Raw genomic sequence first — 21,817 nt, 5'->3', positions numbered from 1 at the left:
CAAAATTCATAAATACATAAAAGATACTATATCATGACAAAGTAATGAAGCAAAGTAATGAAGACAGTGTGATAATGACATAGTATTGACAAATAAACCAATGGAATAGAATAAAAGGCCCAGAAATAGCCCTGAATTACAACAAAGTAGCACTGCTGAGCCAGGATGGTCTTATCATTAAATGGTTTTGGTCAATTTGCTATTGTATATAAGAAAATGAACTTTGACCCCTACTACCTCAAACCACTCATATAAATTGATTCCAGGTGAATCAGAAATATAAATGTGAATGTTCAATAATCAGGTTCTAGGACAACACTGCCCTAGACAGCTTTCTGTAATGGTGGTAATAGTCTGTATCTGTGCTGTCCAATATGATAGCCACTAACCACATGTTACTGAGCACCTGAAATGTGGCTACTGTGACTAAGGAAATGACCTTGAAATTTTATTTAATTTTAATTAATCAAAATTTAAATAGTCGCATGGAGCAAGTGACTACCAATACTGGACAAGCACACGTCTAAAAGATCTGGCACATATGTCTTCCTGGACCTTGGTGTAGAGAAGTATTTCTGATACAAGGCAGAAAAAGCAGTAAGCTCAAGGAAATCATTGATAAACTGTATTGTTATTCAATACAATACAGTTATTCTATTAATAACCTCTATTTGTCAAAATCCACCATTGAGGGAAGGGAAAAGGTAAGACAGAGTGAAAAATTCTTCCAACAAATATACCTGACATCATATTTAAAAAGTGTAAAGAAAATCACAAATCAGGAAGAAAAACAACAGACAAACCAGCAGAAAACACACGCACTTCACAAAAGATAATATCCAAATGGCCAGTAAACACGTAAAAAGATGCTAAATCTCAGTGTTAAAAAAGTACAAATTAAAATTACAATACACTCAAAACCTCCAGAATATTTGAAATTATAAAAAGACTGACAACAACAAAGCATTGGCAAAGATATGGAACAGCCAGAATTTTCATGTATTGTTCATGAGAATAAAATTGGCAGAACCACTTTTTACTCTTCTGTCTACCCCATGACATAATAATTTTATGCATGACTATGTGTACCAAAAAATACAATCAAGAATATTCACAGCTGCATTAATAGCCACAAACGGAAACAACCAAAATGTATACATCTACAACATAATGGACAAATTGCGATATAGTAATACAAAAGAACATTATATAGCAATGTATGTGAGCAAATTATTTCTATACAAATGTAATACTCAGCAAAAAGGTCAGATACAACACTTACTGTCTGATTCTATTTATAAAAAGTTCTAAAACTATAGATCAAAATAAGTGTTAGAAGACAGGCTTATCAATAGGCTTATAAGGGGAGGAAGGAGAAATCAGTGACTTGGAAATGAGAAGGGTTATGTTGGAAGGGTAGGAAGTTCTATTTCTTTTTTTTTATTTAAAGATTTATGTATTTCTTTTAGAGAGAGCATGCACGTGTGAGTGGGTGGAGGGGCAGAGGGAGAGAGAATCTCCAGCAGACTCCCCACGGAGCGCGGAGCCCCACTTGGGTCTCAATCTCATGACCCATGAGATCATGACCTAAGCCAAAATGACAAGGTGGACACTTAACTGAACCACCCAGGCAGCCCATCTATTTCTTGACCTAAATGTCTTCTGTGTGATAATCTACTAATGCTTTGTGTGCTTTTTTGAGTATATTTCAATAACGTGTAAAAAAAAAAAAAAAATATAGCACACAAAAGGTGCAGCCACTTTGAAAACAGTATGGGGGCGGTCCTTGAAATAAAACTACCCTGTGATCCAGCAATTCTACTTCTTTGAAATATATTTTCAAAGAATTGAAAACAGGATCTCAAAGAGATTATTCACAATAGCCATGTGGTGGAAGCAAACTAAATGTCCACTGACGGATAAATGAATAAAGAAAATATGACATACAAACACACATGAATATTACTCAGCCTTAAAAAGGAACTCCTATCATATGCTACAACTTGGAGGAACCATGAGGAAATAATGCTAGGTCAAACAATCTAGTCAGAAAAAGACAAATACTTCATGATTCCACTTATATGAGGTATTTAAGTAGCCAACTTCATAGAAACAGCAAATGAGAATGGTGGTTGCCAGGGCCTGGGAGGAGGAAGGGGGCAGGAAGTTGTTCAGTGGTTATAGAGTTTCAGTTATTCAGGGTTGGGGGAGGTGGTTTCTAGCGATCTGTATGGTGGCGATACTGTATCATAAACTTGGAAACTATTGAGAAGTTCCATGTTATATGTTATTTTGCTATAGTTAAATAACAATACAGCACATAAAAACAAAATACGTATTGCAAGAATACACTGAAATGATTATTCATGTAGGGAGAGGTGAACGGGAGCAGGTGATGTGCAATGTATGTGCGCCTGCATACCAGTGTGCACAGGTTCGTTTCCTTGAAGAGTGGACCTTGCTATGTTATGTCATACACTCAAGTAGGCCCCTGAGGTTTAAGCAAACCAAAACAAAATAGAAAACAATAATAAAATCCAATGGTGTTAGAACCAACTAATCATTTGACAAGAGGATTGGAACTTCACTTCTTATACAAAAGTAAATTCCAGAAGAAACAATTAAATGCTTAAAAATAAGTAAAAGCAGCAAAGTAACAGTACAATGTGAATTTCTATGTATTTTGACAGTGAAAAAGAACTTTTTAGTATAAAGAACAAGAGCAAAGAGCAGAGAAAGGCTGACATCTAAGAAGTAAAATATTTAAATATTAAAGAAAGTATACCAGTAAGAAAATTGTATCTTAAGATAGCACGTTACGGTCTTTCACATACGTCCTTAAAAATCACGGAAAATGCATCTATTTGACCTGCAGCAGTTCCTGCATGCTGCTAAGGTTTTCATTACAGATGCAAGGAAAAAAGTGTCCTTGTCCTTTCTAATTGTGGCAGCCATGACTGAACGGGGGAATACGGGGTGGGGGGGGGAATCACTAGTAAAAATATTAACACCTTTCCTTGAAATATGGCAAAGGTCAAAAGTTGGCAGTTTATATAAAAAATGGTGAGTAAATATGTATAACTGCTCATTATCATTAGTAATCAAAATCAAGGAATAACGTTTTGCCCTTAAACTGATGAGTAAAAAAAAATGTTTTAATGTTCCTCAAAATATGGACAGTCATATACTACTGGCAGAAGTATAAATGTATACAGCTTTTCTGCAGGATAATCTGTCAATACTTATTGAAAGCCTTAAAAAATATAAATACTCAACAATTCCACTTCAAAGTATAACCTAATGAAAAACAATGTATGCAAAGATGTATCAGTAACTTAACGCATAAACAACCTCAATGTCCATCAAGTGAAATATGAAATACTATAGAGCCAATTACATTCAATGGCAGATCAATGTCTCTCAACCATATTAATTTATGCAAAATGCTTCCTGCTACCCATCCTCTGCAGTTCCCACAAGCTACATGTTTATTGAACTTTTGTCACTTAAGTTAGAAAAACAGACTGGATGTGTTCTTCCAACTATACAGGCACTCCTTTCCATTTAATGGTTACAACAGTCTCATCACTTCCCTGAGAATGAGATTAACCTGAGTAGACATCAACAGATATAAAAACTCAAAGTTACAGAATGACATGTTCAACACGATTCTTTCCCATTCTGCAAAACAGTAACATAAACACCCAGAACACGCACAGACAAATTGGTCCTTACTCATGAGATGGGATGATTTGGATTTTTATCTTTTTCTTTGTGAAAATGATACAGTTTTCATATTTTCCATGATAAACATATTAAGAATAATGAAGAATTAGAAACAATCTTGGAGGGGCGCCTAGGTGGCTCAGTTGTTAAGCGTCTGCCTTCAGCTCAGGTCATGATCCCAGGGTCCTGGGATCGAGCCCTGCATCGGGCTCCCTGCTCCGCGGGAAGCCTGCTTCTCCCTCTCCCACTCCCCCTGCTTGTGTTCCCTCTCTCGCTGTGTCTCTCTCTGTCAAATAAATAAATAAAATCTTAAAAAAAAAAAAAAAATCTTGGGAAAAAAGTCACCTGCTATTCCATTAACAGCTAATTCTAAATATAAATAACTGTATTGTGCTTTTACTAGCTTCCTTCTTTTTAAATGAAACTCTGAAAATGTAGGATTTCCTTTGTTCCTCGAACAATACATAACTTTTAGAAAAAATTAAATGTATTTTCATCATCTCATATAAATGAGAATGGATATTTTTTAAGCTTCCAAACAGAACACTACTAAAACTTAGTCACTGTTTAGTAATGCTCCTTTAATCTTATATTTTTAACAGGCAATCATTTGTTTTCTATTTCAAAGTAGTTTAAAGAGTTTGAGAGTCTTGTGAAAAGGACCATTCAGGGAAAGTGAGAGAAATGGTACAAAATCAATTCATATCTGGTAACAAACCACTATCAATGTAAACAAGTGGAACTCTCTAAAATAAAGCAAAACAACACAATCAATGATGTAAAAAGAAAACAAAAAAAGAAATTTCAAACATTTTCTAAACTGATCACAATGACAGTGGTAGAATACTTCAAGATTTTGCAGGAACTTACTAAATTACATTCAATAAGTTGTGTGTGCCCCTTCATTTAGTGCCTACTGTATACTATACTAAGAAACACGCACTTTAGACAACTTATTAGACTGTTAAGGAGTTGGTTTCTCTAGGATACAAGATTTAGCAGACGGACCCCACCTGGCGTTAGATTAAAAAAAAAAAAAAAGGAAGAAAGAAAAAATTCTACTAATTTTGTCTGTTTTTACCTCACAGGTTCATGAAATGCAATAATCCTCAGACCTCGATTTCTTCATGTGTTAAATAGAATTTGAGAATCAAATGAGTGGATAATGCTGAAGTATCAGTTTTTTCTTCCATATAGGGACCAAGTCCGAGCAATCCACATTATGCCTTTTAGAGACAACATGATACAGCTAAACATACAATGGCCTGGAATTCCAGGAGCCTAAAGTCAAGTTTCTCAAACTGGGAAACCTGCAACACACTTTATTTTGACCAAGTTATTTACTCTGAAAAGAGCATAAAGAGATACATGAGAAAGAAACAACTTCAATAAATTTCAAAACCTGTCTATACAAGTTAATTACAATATGGGAAAAATGAGGGGCGCCTGGGTGGTTCAGTCAGTTAGGCGTCTGCCTTCAGCTCAGGTTATGATCCCAGGGTCCTGGGATAGAGTCCCGCATTGGGCTCCCTGCTCAGCAGAGAGCCTGCTTCTCCCTCTTCCTATGCTGCTCCCCCTGCTTGCGCTCACTCTCTTACATTCAATATAATAAATAAATAAATAAAATCTAATAAATAAAATCTAAAAAAAAAATGCTGTTTGATAAAGATGCATTTAAAACAATCATTGTGAAAAGATTTTCAGTAAGTACATTGGAATAACCTGCCTGTCAATTTGGGAGTGGGCAGGGGAAGTAGAGGAGGGGAAGATCTCTAAATCATATGAATTAGGGTAATAAACTTCAACCAGATAATGAATTGAAATGGGAACAAATGAAATATGAGTAAATGTCTAAGTAATTTAGAGGCAGGAAACCAACAACAAAAACAAACAAAAAAGTAAACAAAACTTAAAGGCAGCCAATCTACAAAACTGCAAAACACGGCCTCATGAAAAAGCTTATATTCTCCTTACAACACATGGCCTATACGAATCAGTTTAACAAATACACCATCAGAAAAACAGGGCATAGAGCAAACAATTTTAAGAATTGCAAGTATTAAGAGGTTAGGTAAAACTAAAACCCAGTAAAAAATACCTTTTTAACTACCAATTTGTTGATTTTATTTCTTATCTCTATTGAGAAATTTCTGGTTGAACTATAAATTGGTAAAATTTACTAGAAGAGATTTGGTCAATATAAGACTAAGAATGTTCATAACCTTAGCTCCAGCTACTTAACTTCTATAAGGTTCTAAAGAAGTAAAAAGTACTCCAAAGATTCCACTACAAGAATGTTTTTATAGTGTCATTTATGACAGAAAATGAACAGAAAGCAAGAACTAAACACTCTAGGTGGTATCTAACAATAGACTACATTAAATTTCAGTACATGTCTGTAATGGAGTATCATATAATCATTAAAGATGATTTAGAATCTTTGACGACGTGAAAGGTCTTTACATACATTACGTGAGGAAAAAAAAAAAACCACCCTAAATGTATTATAACCTCATTTTAGAAAGACAAAACTTTAGTAACACACCAAAAATGTTGTTTATGTTTGGTGGTTATAGGTACTTTCTTTGCCCCTTGACCATATTTCCTAAACTATCTACGATGAGTATGACGACATTTTTTTTTTTAAAGATTTTATTTATTTGAGAGCGAGCGAGCGAGCGAGAGAACAAGAGCAGTGGGAAGAGGGAGAAGCAGGCTCTCCGCTGAGCAGGGAGCCCGACTCGGGGCTTGATCCCAGAATCCCAGGATCATAACCCAAGCCAAAGGCAAACGTCCAACCGACTGAGCCACCCAGGCATCCCCACGACTTTTTAATTAGAGGGAAAAAATTACTTGTGAGAAAAATGCAATGAAGAATACGTATTGTATGAGGTTGAAGAGAAGATGGCAGAGGGAAGAAAAAGTAAATTCTAAAATTACTGGGTATTATTAGTTTCATAGATTTCGATCTGTTTTTTGTTGTTGGGATTTGGGGAGGACAATATAAGAAACATGGTTAATTCAAATTTCTGGGCAACAGGTAAAGTGAAAAAGTAATTTTACTTTAATATGTCAAAACATCCTTTCAAGATCTAATCTAGTATAGAAAAATAACACTTAAAGGAATTCTACTTTGTCTAACAGTTGTTTAGTGACATTCATATATGCTTAGCTATCAGCAAAGGTACTTTAAATGATAATCCACTTTTGAAAAATATAATATTCAAAATGAGATAGAACCTCAAGTTAGTAGGTAGTTGATAAATGTGTGACAGCTGTTTGGATAGAAATGTGGACAACAGACAGCTGAACAAGAGAGGTGGCTGGATGAATTCATGAACAAACAGAAATGAGCACTACAACTGCAGGTATTTAAACTCTCAATCCAAACTCTAATTTTTCCCTCCTTAAGCCTACCACAGAGAAGACATCATTCATTAATGGCTACTATTAAAAAGTCAAGATCCACTACTTTCCTCATTACTATAAAGTGATGAAAATGATTTTCCTGTGTGATTTATACCACTTAGGCTCATTACTTAGAGAAGTCAGATTTTCTTCATTTGTTAAAAACAATATTCGATGTTGTGGGTATTCTTCCCATTTATACAGAATTAGCTTTTACACACCTTTGCTAGATGTGTGATCTTAGAAAAGTTAATTATCTTCTCTAATCTCAATTTATAAATTGGTAATAAACTGAGCTACAGATAGGAAGTGTGCATACATCTTTACTATTTTGCTGTGAAGATTAAGTAAGATTTAGTGACCTTGGCAGAGGGCCTGGCACAAAAACTACTGTTGCTATACTCAAGTCAGAATGGGAAAAGCCATGGTCAGGGAAATAGGACATGTTGATTCTAGAATAAGGGTTCACCTTATTAACTGTATGACTTTGGATGAGTAAACCTATCGTCTGGGCCCCTAATCTCTTTATTGGTAAAAGGAGACTACATTACCAGAGACTGTTAAGTTGGGGCCCACATACTACCTATCCATGGATAGAACCCAGCAATTTTGTGAACTTAGATATGGTGGAAGTATACATATTTTTCCCACTAATGTCCAGCTGAAATTCAGCATTTCTTTCAATTATGGATATATAGGCGATAAACCACCATATTAGCAGTACCTGTGACTTTGTCACTTACAGAAATGACATGTTTTAAAATCATACCCCAGCTGCTGTCCACAAAAAAACACGTATTACTCAGTGTTTTAACTCTTAAAAACATTTTTCAATATAGTTTCCTTCTAATTCTATGTATTTTATACATTTAAAACATTCTGAGAAGTCCACAGAACTGATCAGGCTGCTGAAGAAATCCATGACACCAAAGGTTGAGAACCCTTGAAAAGCCCTATAAATTTTTGCACTTAATTTCTACGAATGCATCATAAACATATAAAGATTTCAATACAGGCAAAACAAATTCACAGTTAACTTTGGCAGAAGGTAGTAGTAGAAAGGACAGAGAAGGCTTCTAAAGTGCCTGTAATATCCCATTTCTTGATCCAAGGAAGAGTTACACAAGTGTGTTTGTTTTGTCAAAATTCACAGAACCGTACACTTGTGATTCTGTGCATTTTTCTCTATGTATCATACGATCTTGGGAAAACTGTTTAAATGTATTTTTAGATAATATAAACTTGAAGCTGTATTTTGGAGCTTTTATCATTATCCTGGTAGTGAAATGCAGACAATTTCAATTTTGCATTTTCTATCAGGTGAAGTCCCCAAAGGACTTTAAAAAAAAAAAAAAAAAAAAAAAAAAGGAAAAGTGGAATCTCAGGCCTCCAGACATTCTGATTTAGTGGTTCTGAGACACAGTCTAGGAATCTGCATTTGAATATATGTTCCCAGGTGATTCCAACATTTTGCACTCTGAAAAACACAAACTTAGAATCAAAGAGTAAATGAAAAATGAAGATAGTGAAAGCTTGGTAGCTTAGAAAAGAAATCTCATTTTATAGATACACTGATTTGGAAGTTACCACAGTGGTATTTTCTTGAACTCGTGTATTCTTTCTATAATATTCCTGACAGATGGGCATCCCCAGCTCTTATGCATTTATTTCCACATACAAAAGAAACTAATCGTTTCTTCTCACGCGAATCTCTAAATATCAAGACTCTACATCATCTCTTCTCCTGGCTATTACAGCCTCAGTCCCTTTGACCATTCCTCACTGACACTGCTAAATTTGCTGTTCTGATTGGTGCTCAGTAAATACCATGTTAAGTGAATGCTGCCACATCACCCTAGAACAGTGAGTGGGTTCTATTCCTTCACTTAAACATCAAACTAAACTCCTTTGTATAGATACTGAATTCTGTAAAACAACATCTTGTTGATTTTGAGCCCCATTCTAGTCTTTCCAAATGATTTAAAAACAAAATCCAATCATATTAAACCCATACCCATTCTTTTGTGATAAGCACGCACTTCTAAGGTTTCTTCTATATCCTGTTAAGGAGTTTTAGGAATACCACATAAGAACAAAATGAGAGAGGGGACGCCTGAGTGGCTCAGTCGTTAAGCATCTGCCTCCGGCTCAGGTCATGATCCCAGGGTCCTGGGATCGAGCCCCACATCGAGCCCCACATCGGGCTCCCTGCTCAGTGGGAAGCCTGCTTCTCCCTCTCCCACTCCCCCTGCCTGTGTTCCCTCTCTTGCTCTCTCTCTGTCAAATAAATAAATAAAATCTTTGGGGGAAAAAAAAAGAACAAAGAGAGAGAAAGAGGGGAGAAAATTACTAGCACTCCTAGAAAACAAAAAACAAAGGCTGTATCTAGGAAGAACTGAAAAAAAAAAGTATCTCCCTTTTCACCTTTCTCCTTTAACTGTCCCTTTAAAAAACCACTTAAACTTACCATGTACATCAGAAAGCCTCAGAGAAAACTGAAGGTCTGAGCAGTCCAAAGTCAATAGGAACCAAGCTATTTCAACAACTGCTAACCACCTAATTTGAGCACCCATGAAAACAAAGCTCCCCTAAAAAATACAGAACACCAACCACACCTAACAGTGGCTTGGAATCTCCCAAGAAAAACTTTATTAATATTTTCATTATCAAAAAAATATATCCCACCATCTACTTTGTTGTGAAAAGCTATTACATATAAGCTGTGACCTACTTTAGGACATGCTATAAACATGGATTGGATATCAAAACACGATAGGTGGTATGCCTCACGGAAACCATCTTACCCGAGTGCCTCAATTTTCCTACATGACCTTATTCTATCAGGAGATTCTATCAAACAAAAAACTGTAAGAGCATGTTAGTTATGTTACAGGATCACCAGGCTGAAATATATTTGAACTGAATGAAGACCCTACCCTCTAAATGAATACCCAGTTTCCTTGGGGAAAAGAGGGACAGGCAGCAAGAGGTACCCAACAGGATGACAGGCAGGGGTCCTGACACATTTGAGGTTTAACAGAAGTGAGACAGAAAGGGGAGTTAAAGGTGCCAGTTTGATTTGCCAATTAAGTGAAGTTCTCACCCAGCGACAGGTGAAAAGATAAAGCCACAATAATGCAAATGCCACTGTGTTTTGCAAACAGAGCTAGCGCATCATCAGAGACTAAGAAATGCTCCACAGGGGCACCAGTGTGCCCTGAAATGTATGAATAGCTGTGGTTGTTAGAAGCTGGACTGAAATTTAGAAATAAAGTTCGAATTCCAGAGCTCTGATATTAAACTAAGCAATCTAACCTTCTGATACAACTTTTCCTGTGATTATCTAAAAACTAGGAAAGGACCACCTTTAAGTTATCTTCCACTCTTCAAACTATAACCCTGTTTTACAGATACAATAGGTGTGAATTCATAAAAATCTAATCTAAATATATAAAGATGCCTCTAGATGTAAGCAACACATACATTATCAGTGACGTAAACTGTCCTAAAGACAGCTCTATAGTAGAAGCTCCAGTATAAGATATGGCTTAAAAATGTGGAAAATAAATTAGGTAACAGGCACCAAATTAGTATTAACAAGATCAAGTTTCAGAGGAGGAAATCAATCATTACATCATTATTTAATCTATCACTTAAAAATACTGATACACTAAGTAATTCTAAGAGGACACACTACTAATCTGAAGTTCCAGATAATGAATTGGTCTTTAACTCTTCTTTTTTATTTTTATTATGTTATGTTAATCACCATACATTACATCATTAATTTCTGATGTAGTGTTCCATGATTCATTGTTTGCGTATAACACCCAGTGCTCCATTCAATAGTGCCCTCTTTAATACCCATCACCAGGCTAACCCATCCCCCCACTCCCCTCCCGTCTAGAACCCTCAGTTTGTTTCTCAGAGTCCATAGTCTCTCATGGTTCGTCTTCCCCCTCCGATTTCTCCCCCTTCATTTGGGAAAAACGGTCTTGAATTCTCAAATGCAGTTAAGAATGATAGATACCAGTGGCCCTTCTCAAAAAGTCATTTTGCTAACTCCTCCTTGTAAGGGCATATATTTTAAATATCAGTACTTCAAAATCTTTGATAGCATTTCACAAAAGAAATATCTGCTTCAAATTTTTGGCCTTGTTTCCCAATACAAGTAAAACGTTCAAGCAGTTTCGGTAACTCTGTTAGACCTTTTATTTACATACTATTTATATACATATTTACATACTATTTATATACACCAATTTAAGGTATCACTGACAGCCTTCAACTATTACTGAGTACATTTATCGACACCCTTCTACATTTACTGAAAACTCCAAACATCTTTTTTAAAACAAAAGCAAAGTGTAGACAAGTTATTAACTTCCAGGGAAAAAAACACTCAAGGGCAGAAAATGCTTATGGGAATGCCAGCTCAAATTCTGAGTGACAAAATTAACATTCATATTTTGGTTATCTAACATGAAAGGCACTGAAGAATACTGAAAAGATGACATGTCAGAAGTTTTGGGTTCTAGTTGTTAGTTCTGCCACTAATCAAGTGATCTCTTAGTATCTTGACTTTCTCATTTGTAAAGAAAGGGAAACTATAATGATCTGTAAGGTTCCATTTCAACTCTTAAGTATTTCAAGATTCCTATGGTCAAGATTTTAGTTGCTTAAAAACAGGAACAGAACGGGGCGCCTGGGTGGCTCAGCCGTTAAGCGTCTGCCTTCGGCGCAGGTCATGATCCCGGGGTCCTGGGATCGAGCCCCGCATCAGGCTCCCTGCTCCACGGGAAGCCTGCTTCTCCCTCTCCCACTCCCCCTACTTGTGTTCCCTCTCTCGCTGTGTCTCTCTCTGTCAAATAAATAAAATCTTTAAAAAAAAAAAAAAAAAAAACAGGAACAGAAAACTGATTTTGTCCCCCACTTCCCACAAGAACCGTCTCTGACAAGAAAAGCTTGAGTCTTTCATATTGTCTTCCAACCAAAAAAAAAAAATAAAAGGAGACATATTTAGTGTTTGTGCATCTTCTAATCAGACACTATTAATCATTTTTTTTTAAAATTAAATTACCTACCTCACTGGGGTGTTGTGAGGATTAATTCATTAGTGTTTGTAAAGCACTTTGAGATCCTCAGGTCAAAGGCGCTATAGAAGTGCAAAGTAGTAGTATTATTACTAGATTCTTTGCTTATTTAAGGAACTTCACAATCCTTTAAAACCTAACTCTCTGTTATGATTTAGACATCTATTTGTAAACCCTTGCAATTTATGCACATTAACTCTTTTTGGATATATAGACAGGGACAGAATGTTTCAAAACAAATGATTTTTTAAAAAGGTTTCAACTTTGATCTACAAATGGAGGGAAAGAGCAAGGGAAAATCTAGTGTGACAAATTTTGTTTAGCATAAAATTTTAATGAGAAATCTTGTCAATTAGATTTAGAAGTGTGCCTAAGCTATACCCAAAACAAAACTCACTTTAATCTCAAGAGTCTGCAATGAGAAATTCCCTTTTTCAAAGAGAAAAGGAAACAATTGTCAAATCAACTCATTTTAAAAGGGGTACTGAGCTTGTAAATTATACTACATGGGTATACATGCAGTTGTCATTTAAAACCGTTTTATTTAAACCACAGTAACAGTATTAGTATGAACTGATGTCAAAATAAGTGAGCAGCTTTTTCTTTAAACTAGGCTCCCACCCCCAATTACACAAAGCAAACCAGGCACTGAGAAGAGAAAAGCAATTTTGCTTTATGGAGTTTTTTAAGAGAAAAAAAAAAGGGGGGGGGGGGGCAAGGCTTCAAAACCAGTTAAAATCTTGGATTAATTCCACCACTTCCCACTCCTCTCTCTAACCAAATCTTCTAACAATTAAAGCACTGTGTTTTTAAATCAAAATCACACACACACACAAAGCTAAGAGAGGCAGAGCTATCTATCCACTGGATATTCTGCTTGAATAAACAGGTACTTCTTAAAAAAAAAAAAAAAGCCAACATCCTCTGATGAAATACTTCAAGTGCAACAGAAGTTCTAGCCCCAAGAGCAACGTGAAATTTAGATATTAAACACTTACCTCCTGCTCCTGTTGAAAGATGACGACTCTACCACCTTTATCTCCTGTTGCTAGTAATTCTCCAGAATGATTAAATTCTACTGTAGAAATTATATCTGCTGTATAATTGAAACAAAAACAAAGAAAAGATGATGTCAGTTCTTCTTTCCCAACTTACTAGTTTCAGAACTTAGCATGTTTTTCCTAACACGTTGGAAGCCTACAGATCAACCTGTCATCAGAAATAAGTAAATCTAAGATTCTTTCATGAATGTTTTGGTTCTCCAAAAAAACATTCTCTGCACAATAAATCAGTATGAGACTATTTTATTTTATTTTTTTAAAGATTTTATTTATTTAATTGAGAGAGAGAGAGCACATGAGAGGGGCGAGGGTCAGAGGGAGAAGCAGACTCCCAGCCGAGCAGGGAGCCCAATGCGGGACTCGATCCAGGGACTCCAGGATCATGACCTGAGCCGAAGGCAGTCGCTCAACCAACTGAGCCACCCAGGCGCCCAGTATGAGACTATTTTAATAACAGAAGTAATAAATACTTAAATACTAGTGGTTTACTGGTATTTCACTAAAATGATGAATTTGTAATCCAACAATTTATGAAACATTTTGATAGCACCATTAAACATTAATAATTATGTTGCTAATTTTCTTTCTCATATACTTTTGATAAGCTTCTTTATGCAAATCCAAAGGCAGCCTAGAAAATTAAACCAGATATAACTGAAAAGGGGGGAAATTTTATTTATTTAATTTTTTATTGTTATGTTAATCACCATACATTACATCATTAGTTTTTGATGTAGTGTTCCATGATTCATTGTTTGTGCATAACACCCAGTGCTCCATGCAGAACATGCCCTCTTTAATACCCATCACCAGGCTAACCCATCTTCCCACCGTCCTCCCCTCTAGAACCCTCAGTTTGTTTTTCAGAGTCCATCGTCTCTCATGGTTCGTCTCCCCCTCCGATTTCCCTCCCCTTCATTCTTCTGGGGGGAAATTTTAAATGTAAAAATGATTTCAGATGGAATTTTAACAGTAAAATTATTAATTCAAATTATGGCCTCTTAAACAAATGTCTGCAAACAGAACACACACACAGCAGAAATGCTTTGTGCTATGCACCTTCCATATGCACAGCTCTTCTCATGGCTCCCAAACACCACAAAGGCTACTAGAATTGGTCATGTTACACCCAAAGTCAGTGCTAATTTCACAGTAAGATCAAGTAAGTTATAGGGGTTTTCACTTGCTTTTTGACACCAGAGCCATTTTTCTAAAGAAAAAAAATCTAAGTTACAGAATTAGGCATTAAGATAAACAACTACACTATAAAAATTACCACTGTTAACTAACAAGTTCTTCACTATAAAGTTGTATGCCAAATTAGGAAAAACTCTGTCATATGCACTTGAAATAAGTAAACTTTTCCTACAAGAGAAGGGTCATTTTCTGGTCTATATTAGCTCACTGTAAGAATTTAAGCATTTTGACTTGATATAATAAACAACACTATATACCTTAAATCTTTAAATTACTGACCAACGTATCATTTTATAGTTTTTAGTGATTTTTTTCAAGACCAGTTTGATTTTGGAAAGCTTTCTTCGCTTTTTCCATTGTCTAGGTCCAAGACACTTTACCTTTTTGGAACACTCTGAGAATCTACTCAAAGTTACACATGCTGTGCCAGAAAACTGCATATGTTTTAAGTGTGTACAAAAATTTGCATATACCTTCAGATGGTATGGACAGCACCTCACTTCCAGGTTAAAAACCCAGAAGCCCCCCATGGTCAATGGTATGAGGAGGAAAGAGTAAGTTTAGTGTTTGCATATGTAACATAAAGGTGTAAAACTGAATATATAAACGTAATATTTAAAAGCCATTCTATTTTTTATTAAGTTTTTTATTTTACTTCCAGTATAGTTAACATACAGTGTTAGTTTCAGGTGTACAATATAATGATTCAACAATTCTATATATTCAGTGCTCATCATGGTTAAGTGTACTCTTAATCCCCTTCACCTGTTTGACCCATCCCCACCAACTTCCCCTAACATGCTTTTAAAATTTTATTTTATTATGTTGTTAGTCACCATACATTACATCATTAGTTTTTGATGTAGTGTTTCATGACTCACTGTTTGCGTATAACACCCAGTGCTCCATTCAGTACGTGCCCCCCTTAATACCCATCACCGGGTTAACCCATCCCCCCACCCCCTTCCCTCTAAAACCCTGTTTGTTTCTCAGAGTCCATAGTCTCTCATGGTTCGTCTCCCCCTCCGATTCCCCGCCTTCATTTTCCCCTTCCTACTCTTTTTTTTTTTTTAACATACAATGTATTATTTGTTTCAGAGGTACAGGTCTGTGATTCAACAGTCTTACACAATTCACAGAGCTCACCATAGCACATACCCTCCCCAGTGTCCATCACCCAACCACCCCATCCCTCCCACCCCTCCCACCCCCACCACTACAGCAACCCTCAGCAGTTTGTTTCCTGAGATTAAGAATTCCTCGTATCAGTGAGATCATATGATGCTTGTCTTTCTCTGACTGACTTATTTTGCTTAGCATAATACCCTCTAGTTCCATCCACATCGTTGCAAATGGCAAGATTTGGGGGGTTTTTTTGATGGCTGCATAATATTCCATTGTGTATATATATATATATATACCCCACATCTTCTTTATCCATCCATCTATTTATGGACATCTTGGCTCTTTTCCATAGTTTGGCTATTGTGGACATTGCTGCTATAAACATTGGGATGCATGTGCCCCTTCAGATCACTACATTTGTATCTTTGGGGTAAATACCCAGTAGTGCAATTTGACATGATTTATTTTAAACAAGTACCCTCAGTAAAAATTACTTTTTCTTTTTCAACAAGAAAGTTTTTTACTTGAAGCATACTTCAGAATACATGGTTCTAAAAATATATATAAAACATTCCATCCAAGAAAAACAGAATACACATTTTCTTCAAGTACACACAGAAGAATCCCCCAATTAAATCACATAAAAAGACACCTAACAAATATTACAAATTTAAGAAGACTGAAATCATACCAAGTATAATTTCCAATCACAATGGTACAAAACTAAAGATCAACAATAAAACAATGTTGGAAAAGCTACACTGTAAATATTATTTAATATGTAAGTATTAAACAACACACTACTGCACAAGCAATGGGCCAAATAAGAAATCAAACATAAAAGCCATTCTGCTGGGTGCTCTGTACTGTACTTACTTCTGTACTGAATATGTTAAAGGGTTAAAAACATACACAGTCCCTGCACTTAAAGTACATTAGAGTACAGTTTGAGACAAAAAATAAGTAGAAACTAACAATATCAGAATATATGGACTCACTGATTTGAAGGTTAGGTTCTAAAATTGGGGAATAAGGTAAAAATCATACATAATAAAATTATCTTTAAATTCAAGCCCCTCAGACAAACATAAATTCTTTCTGCTATCAGTCCAACTCAGCCAATTTCCCCTACTGCAAGGCTAGTTTATGGTTTCTTTGGCTAATGCATCAAATGAATTACTTAATTTGAATATAAAGTCATGCTACACCAAAAATATCCATGACCTCTAGGACTCTCAACTTGGTAAAATGCTCACACCTAACAGCAGATTCATTTTTCTGTTCATCCAATGAATAATAAGCAGGGTTGGCTCAGTATTTAAATTATTTCATCTTTTTCCCAGGTACAAACTGTTGCATTCACTTAAAGAAGTCACAACTTGTTAAGTCGATAAGCTGTCATGGCTATAAGTTAGTAAGGGATAAGTCGATGATGGTGTCACTAGGACTGACTAGCTTCCCTGCTGAGGAGTGAAAAGCAGGAGGGACAGGAATACTCCAAGATGGGCTCGATTTCCAACAGGGTAGAAGTCTTGATCTTCCTTAGGTGATCTGGACAGGAAAAAAAATCTAGAGATGATTAAGTCAGAAAGGAGGTCATTATAGTAAAAGGGCTGGAGAGAGATGTGGGATGGGGATGGTGGTGATGGGGGAGTCTACATCTATATAATTCTTAGAAGACAGAACAAGGATCAAGTAATAAAGCAGCCTTTATTACACTACCCTACCCCCCCACCCCAGGTACTAAAGACAGTACTGATTGACGAAGCAATTTATAACGCAGTCACTGAACATGTGATAGGGAGGGGAAGCAAAGAGACGTGTGTGGGTCTGCGTCTGTGCGCATGTAAGAGAGAGAAGGTGAAGAGGGAAGAGGAGGGAGAGAAGAGAAAAAGACCAGTATTTTAGAACAAGCTGCAACAAGAATAATAAGACATCTGTTCTTACATATGTTAACTAACTAGAATTTAAATAAAAATTTGAAAAAGAAAAAAAAAGACATCTGTTCTCACAATGGTCACTCATCCCAGGAATGGTTATTTTACAACAACTAGAATTCCACAGTAAAGTTTATAAATGCTTAATACTGAACCATCTTTGCAGCAAGGATACAAAATTTTAACAGGTACACTGGAGATAGGCTGAGGAATCCTAGAAACAACTAAGCAACTGGCCTAAGTATCTAGAGAGGTTGAATGTTAGGGAAGGGCAAGAACCAAAGATACCATACACTAGGAAGTCAACCCACTTTAAATCCTTTTGGAAGGAAGAGAAATAATGGGCGAAAGGTATACAACTTTCTCAATTTACAGATATTAAGATACTGCTGTTTGTTATTACTCATCTTGCCAAAAGCCAACAAACAAAGAGAAAACTTTAGAAATAGCCAACAAAACCACTGCTTAGTTGAATAGCGTAAAGCAACTGTATTTGGTGGAGGGGTGGGTGGATAGAATTGTGGCCTCCTTGCTGTAATTTTTATACTTCATGTACTTAATATAGCCATATTTCAGATAAGTAAATTATTTTCCTGGTTTATATGATGAAATTTAAATAGGCACTCTGTCAATGGCGTTCCTTCGTCCCCTCCCCCAAAAAGAAAAGAGCTACCATGATTTCTGGATGCTCAACCATCTGTACAAGCGTAAGAACCATCAAAAATACACAAGCACCTATTAAATCTCCAAGTCTGTGGATGATGCTTTTTAAGTTTTTTTGACTCGTGAAATGCCAAGATCTCACAGGGTCTCACTGAGAATATGACATATGAAAGGGAGAAATAAAAGGAAGAAGAAAATCAAATGCTGCTTACAGAATCACAAAACATCCAAGAATCACTTATGAAGAACACTATGAAACTGAGCTTTGAACTGCACGTGCCACGGCATACTGGCATGCCAGGAATGGGTTGTAAGTTTGATTGGATACCGCAAAGCACCCAAATCTGTTACCCTCCCATCATGAACAACCTATTTACCTCAGTGTGCCGTACTGAACATAACTGCTTTCTAGGGGTACCATGATGTGCAAAATGCAAAAGGTGAGGAAAAAGCATGGCATGCTCCCATACCACACTATACCCCAGCAAGGTTGACCAAATACAGGTATCAGTTTTTGGAAAATTGTAATAAATCCACTTCTAGAAAAAATATATCCTCCTAATGTTCCATACCATTTTTAAAAAATAGAGGTGATGACTGTAGAAAATCCACAACAGTGCTGTTCAACAGAACTGTGTTAGAATGGAAGTGTCCTATATCTGCACTGTTTAATACAGTCATCACAAGCCACACTTGGTTCCCACACTGAACAGACTAAGTCTAAAACATTACAGGGTGGACACTGACTTCTACTGCAAAGCCAAGAATGCTGGACCGAAGATAATTTTGAACCTTTGAACAATGAGCTATGGGTAAAATAAAACAACTATCTTACAACACATGGGCTGCTGCCCCAAGGAGCAGCAGGATGAAAATATAAATGTGTTTCATGAAAATTTAGATTCCTGGATACTAGTTTTAAAACAAACTATTAATGAAAACTTGAGAACACTTTACTTCTGAGATTAAAGTAACTATAACATACTTTTAAAAAGCAAAGACATTAACCTCACTGTTATGAGTCATACTACTAAACTCAAGGGATGGTCCATCAACTGGGCCATATTCTCCCAAACCAACAGCAACAAACAACAAAAATTAAAGAACAAAAACTTCCTCTTTTAAAGAAAAAAATAAGATATTTCCTATGGCCAATAAAAAATGTTATTTCACAATGAAAAAACTGCCTGTTAATCTTATAAAAAGAACATTCTAATTTAGTTAATAAAAAGGACTCCCTGGGCACCTGGGTGGCTCAGTTGGTTAAGCGACTGCCTTAGGCTCAGGTCATGATCCTGGAGTCCCTGGATCGAGTCCCGCATCGGGCTCCCTGCTCGGCAGGGAGTCTGCTTCTCCCTCTGACCCTCCCGACCCTCCCCCCTCTCATGCTCTCTCTCTGTCTCTCTCTCTCAAATAAATAAATAAAATCTTTAAAAAAAAAAAAAGGACTCCCTTTCAACTGCCCTCCTGTGCACTAAGTCAACACACAGCAATTTTAGACAGAGACTGAATTCCAAGCAACATAAAGACAGCACTTAGAGGCACAATCAAATTTTTAGTGAGAACTTAACATGCACTACGTTTTTGACCTTTATTGTTAAATCTTATATACTGTTAATAAAAACCAAGGATTTATAATGTATTATATAAAACGAAACTCATTTCTTCCAACGTTTTCCTTTCCTTCTAAACCATCAGTAGCCGGGTTTCATTCTAAGAAGGCGAAATAACTGCTTTCTTTTGGAGGCGGAGCGTTAGTTATTTGGTGGTAACCATGACAACAGCAGTATTATTGGTCTGTTTTTATTTCACCAGACATAACATTTCCTTCTTGTTACCTATCTTCCCTATTTCTTAAGTGGTATAATAAACAGGGTACAGAAATATAAGATTCTCAGCATAAAAATCAGACAAGGGAAAATTTATGGTATATATACATAGTAGTAATGAACAATAACTGCCACATATTAGGTGAGCAAACAATTATTAGCTCTGGCATGTGGGTGAAGGTGAGGATGAGGGTTAGGATTGGTCTTTTGCTTCTGGCCATGAGGGAAAACAAGACAGTCTGGATGCATCCTCTTGCTGGGAAGGACTAGAAAACGGGAACAAAATACTTTTCAAAATACTGTTGAATCCTTTAGACAAGAAAAAGACATGGAATCGTGTATTTAACCCACTCTACTTTTGGGCAGTACAGTCAGACAGGAAGAATTCAAATACAGACCAGCACTCTCACTTAGCTGTGGAGAGAGAAACTGGGGGTTAGAGAAAGCAGAATCAGCTGGAATTTGTGGCAGAGTATCAAAAGAAAGTTGGAGGGATTTACAGAGAGGACACTTAGGATCCTTAAATGAATACCCATCTGAGCATTCCATAAGGCCTAGGAAAGAACCACCAAAAAGCTTATGAGGGCTCGGAATTGTTAAGGACCCCTACCAGCTGAGGGGCGCCTGGGTGGCTCAGTTGTTAAGCGTCTGCCTTCGGCTCAGCTCATGATCCCAGGGGTCCTGGGATGGAGCCCTACATCGGGCTCCCTGCTCTGCAGGAAGCCTGCTTCTCCTTCTCCGACTCCCTCTGCTTGTGTTCCCTCTCTCACTGTGTCTCTGTAAAATAAATAAATAAAATCTTAAAAAAAAAAAAAAAGATCCCTACCAGCTGAAACAGAGAAACCTCATAATTAATGAGGCACCAGATAAAGTCTTCAGAAGAGCATCACCTTAGTAGTGGGACTAAATCAGAACTAAAGACTGAATTTGTCCTAACAAAGCTAAAAGTAAACTTTAAAAGAATCAAATTTACTTCAAGTAACGATGTGCTAGAATAAAATCCAACACTCAACAATGTAAATTCACAATGTTTGGCAACCAATCCAAAATCACCAGAATGGAAAGAAGTAGGTTATGTGACTCATAACCAGAAGAAAAATAAACCAATGGAACCAGAAATGACAAAAATGATGGAATTAGTAAGGTCCCAGCAGACAAGAACCTTGAAACAGCTGTTGTAAATATGCCCCAGAACACAGAATTATGAACATGTTGAGAAATATAAGAGAAAAAACAAAGAAGGAACACCTAGAAATGAAAAATATACTGGATGACATTAACAGATGAGATACTGCAGTAGAAAAGATCAAGAACTTGAAGGGCTAGCAATAGGGGAGGAAATAAAAAAAAAGGGCAGGAGCAAAGCAGGAAAAAAGAACAAAGACCTGACTTGTAGGATACTAATGGGTATCTACCATATGGGTCACTGCAGTCCCAGAAAAAAAGGTGGGATATATATATATATATATATATATATTAAAAAGACCAGTATGTAAACTTTCAAGCATGATGACACTATATGTAGAATAACCACAAGAGATCAGTTATAAATGCAGACTTATACAGGTATATAATAGTGGTAACTCAAAAACCATCAATAGCCTGCACTGGTGATGTGACTTTGCAAAATCATGAAGAATCCTTTGTAAAATTCTAGTATTTCAGGGGTGCCTGGGTGGCACAGTCAGTTGAGTGTACAACTCTTGGTTTTGGCTCAGGTCATGATCTCAGGGACCTGGGATTGAGCCCTGCGTAAGGCTCTGTGCTTGGCACGGAGG

The 21,817-nt window shown here is 36.5% G+C and overlaps 1 protein-coding gene across 3 annotated transcripts in view; it reads right to left on the bottom strand.

Moving 5' to 3' along the window:
• The window catches only part of PPP2R2A (protein phosphatase 2 regulatory subunit Balpha), an 84,806-nt gene that overhangs the window by 19,745 nt on the left and 43,244 nt on the right, over nt 1–21,817 (bottom strand). For 2 of the 3 annotated variants that reach the window (XM_021698888.1, XM_044912845.1), the window contains exon 3: nt 13,226–13,323. In XM_021698888.1, coding sequence (XP_021554563.1) covers nt 13,226–13,323 — 98 coding nt within the window. The remainder of the gene's footprint in view (nt 1–13,225; nt 13,324–21,817) is intronic. The other variant, XM_021698889.1, reaches the window with a different exon arrangement.

The sequence above is a fragment of the Neomonachus schauinslandi genome, chromosome 2 (genome assembly GCF_002201575.2).
Source record: "Neomonachus schauinslandi chromosome 2, ASM220157v2, whole genome shotgun sequence".
NCBI classification, from domain to species: Eukaryota; Metazoa; Chordata; class Mammalia; order Carnivora; family Phocidae; genus Neomonachus; species Neomonachus schauinslandi.
Note: the sequence above shows the minus strand (reverse complement) of the source record. Positions and strands in the feature narration are given on the sequence as shown.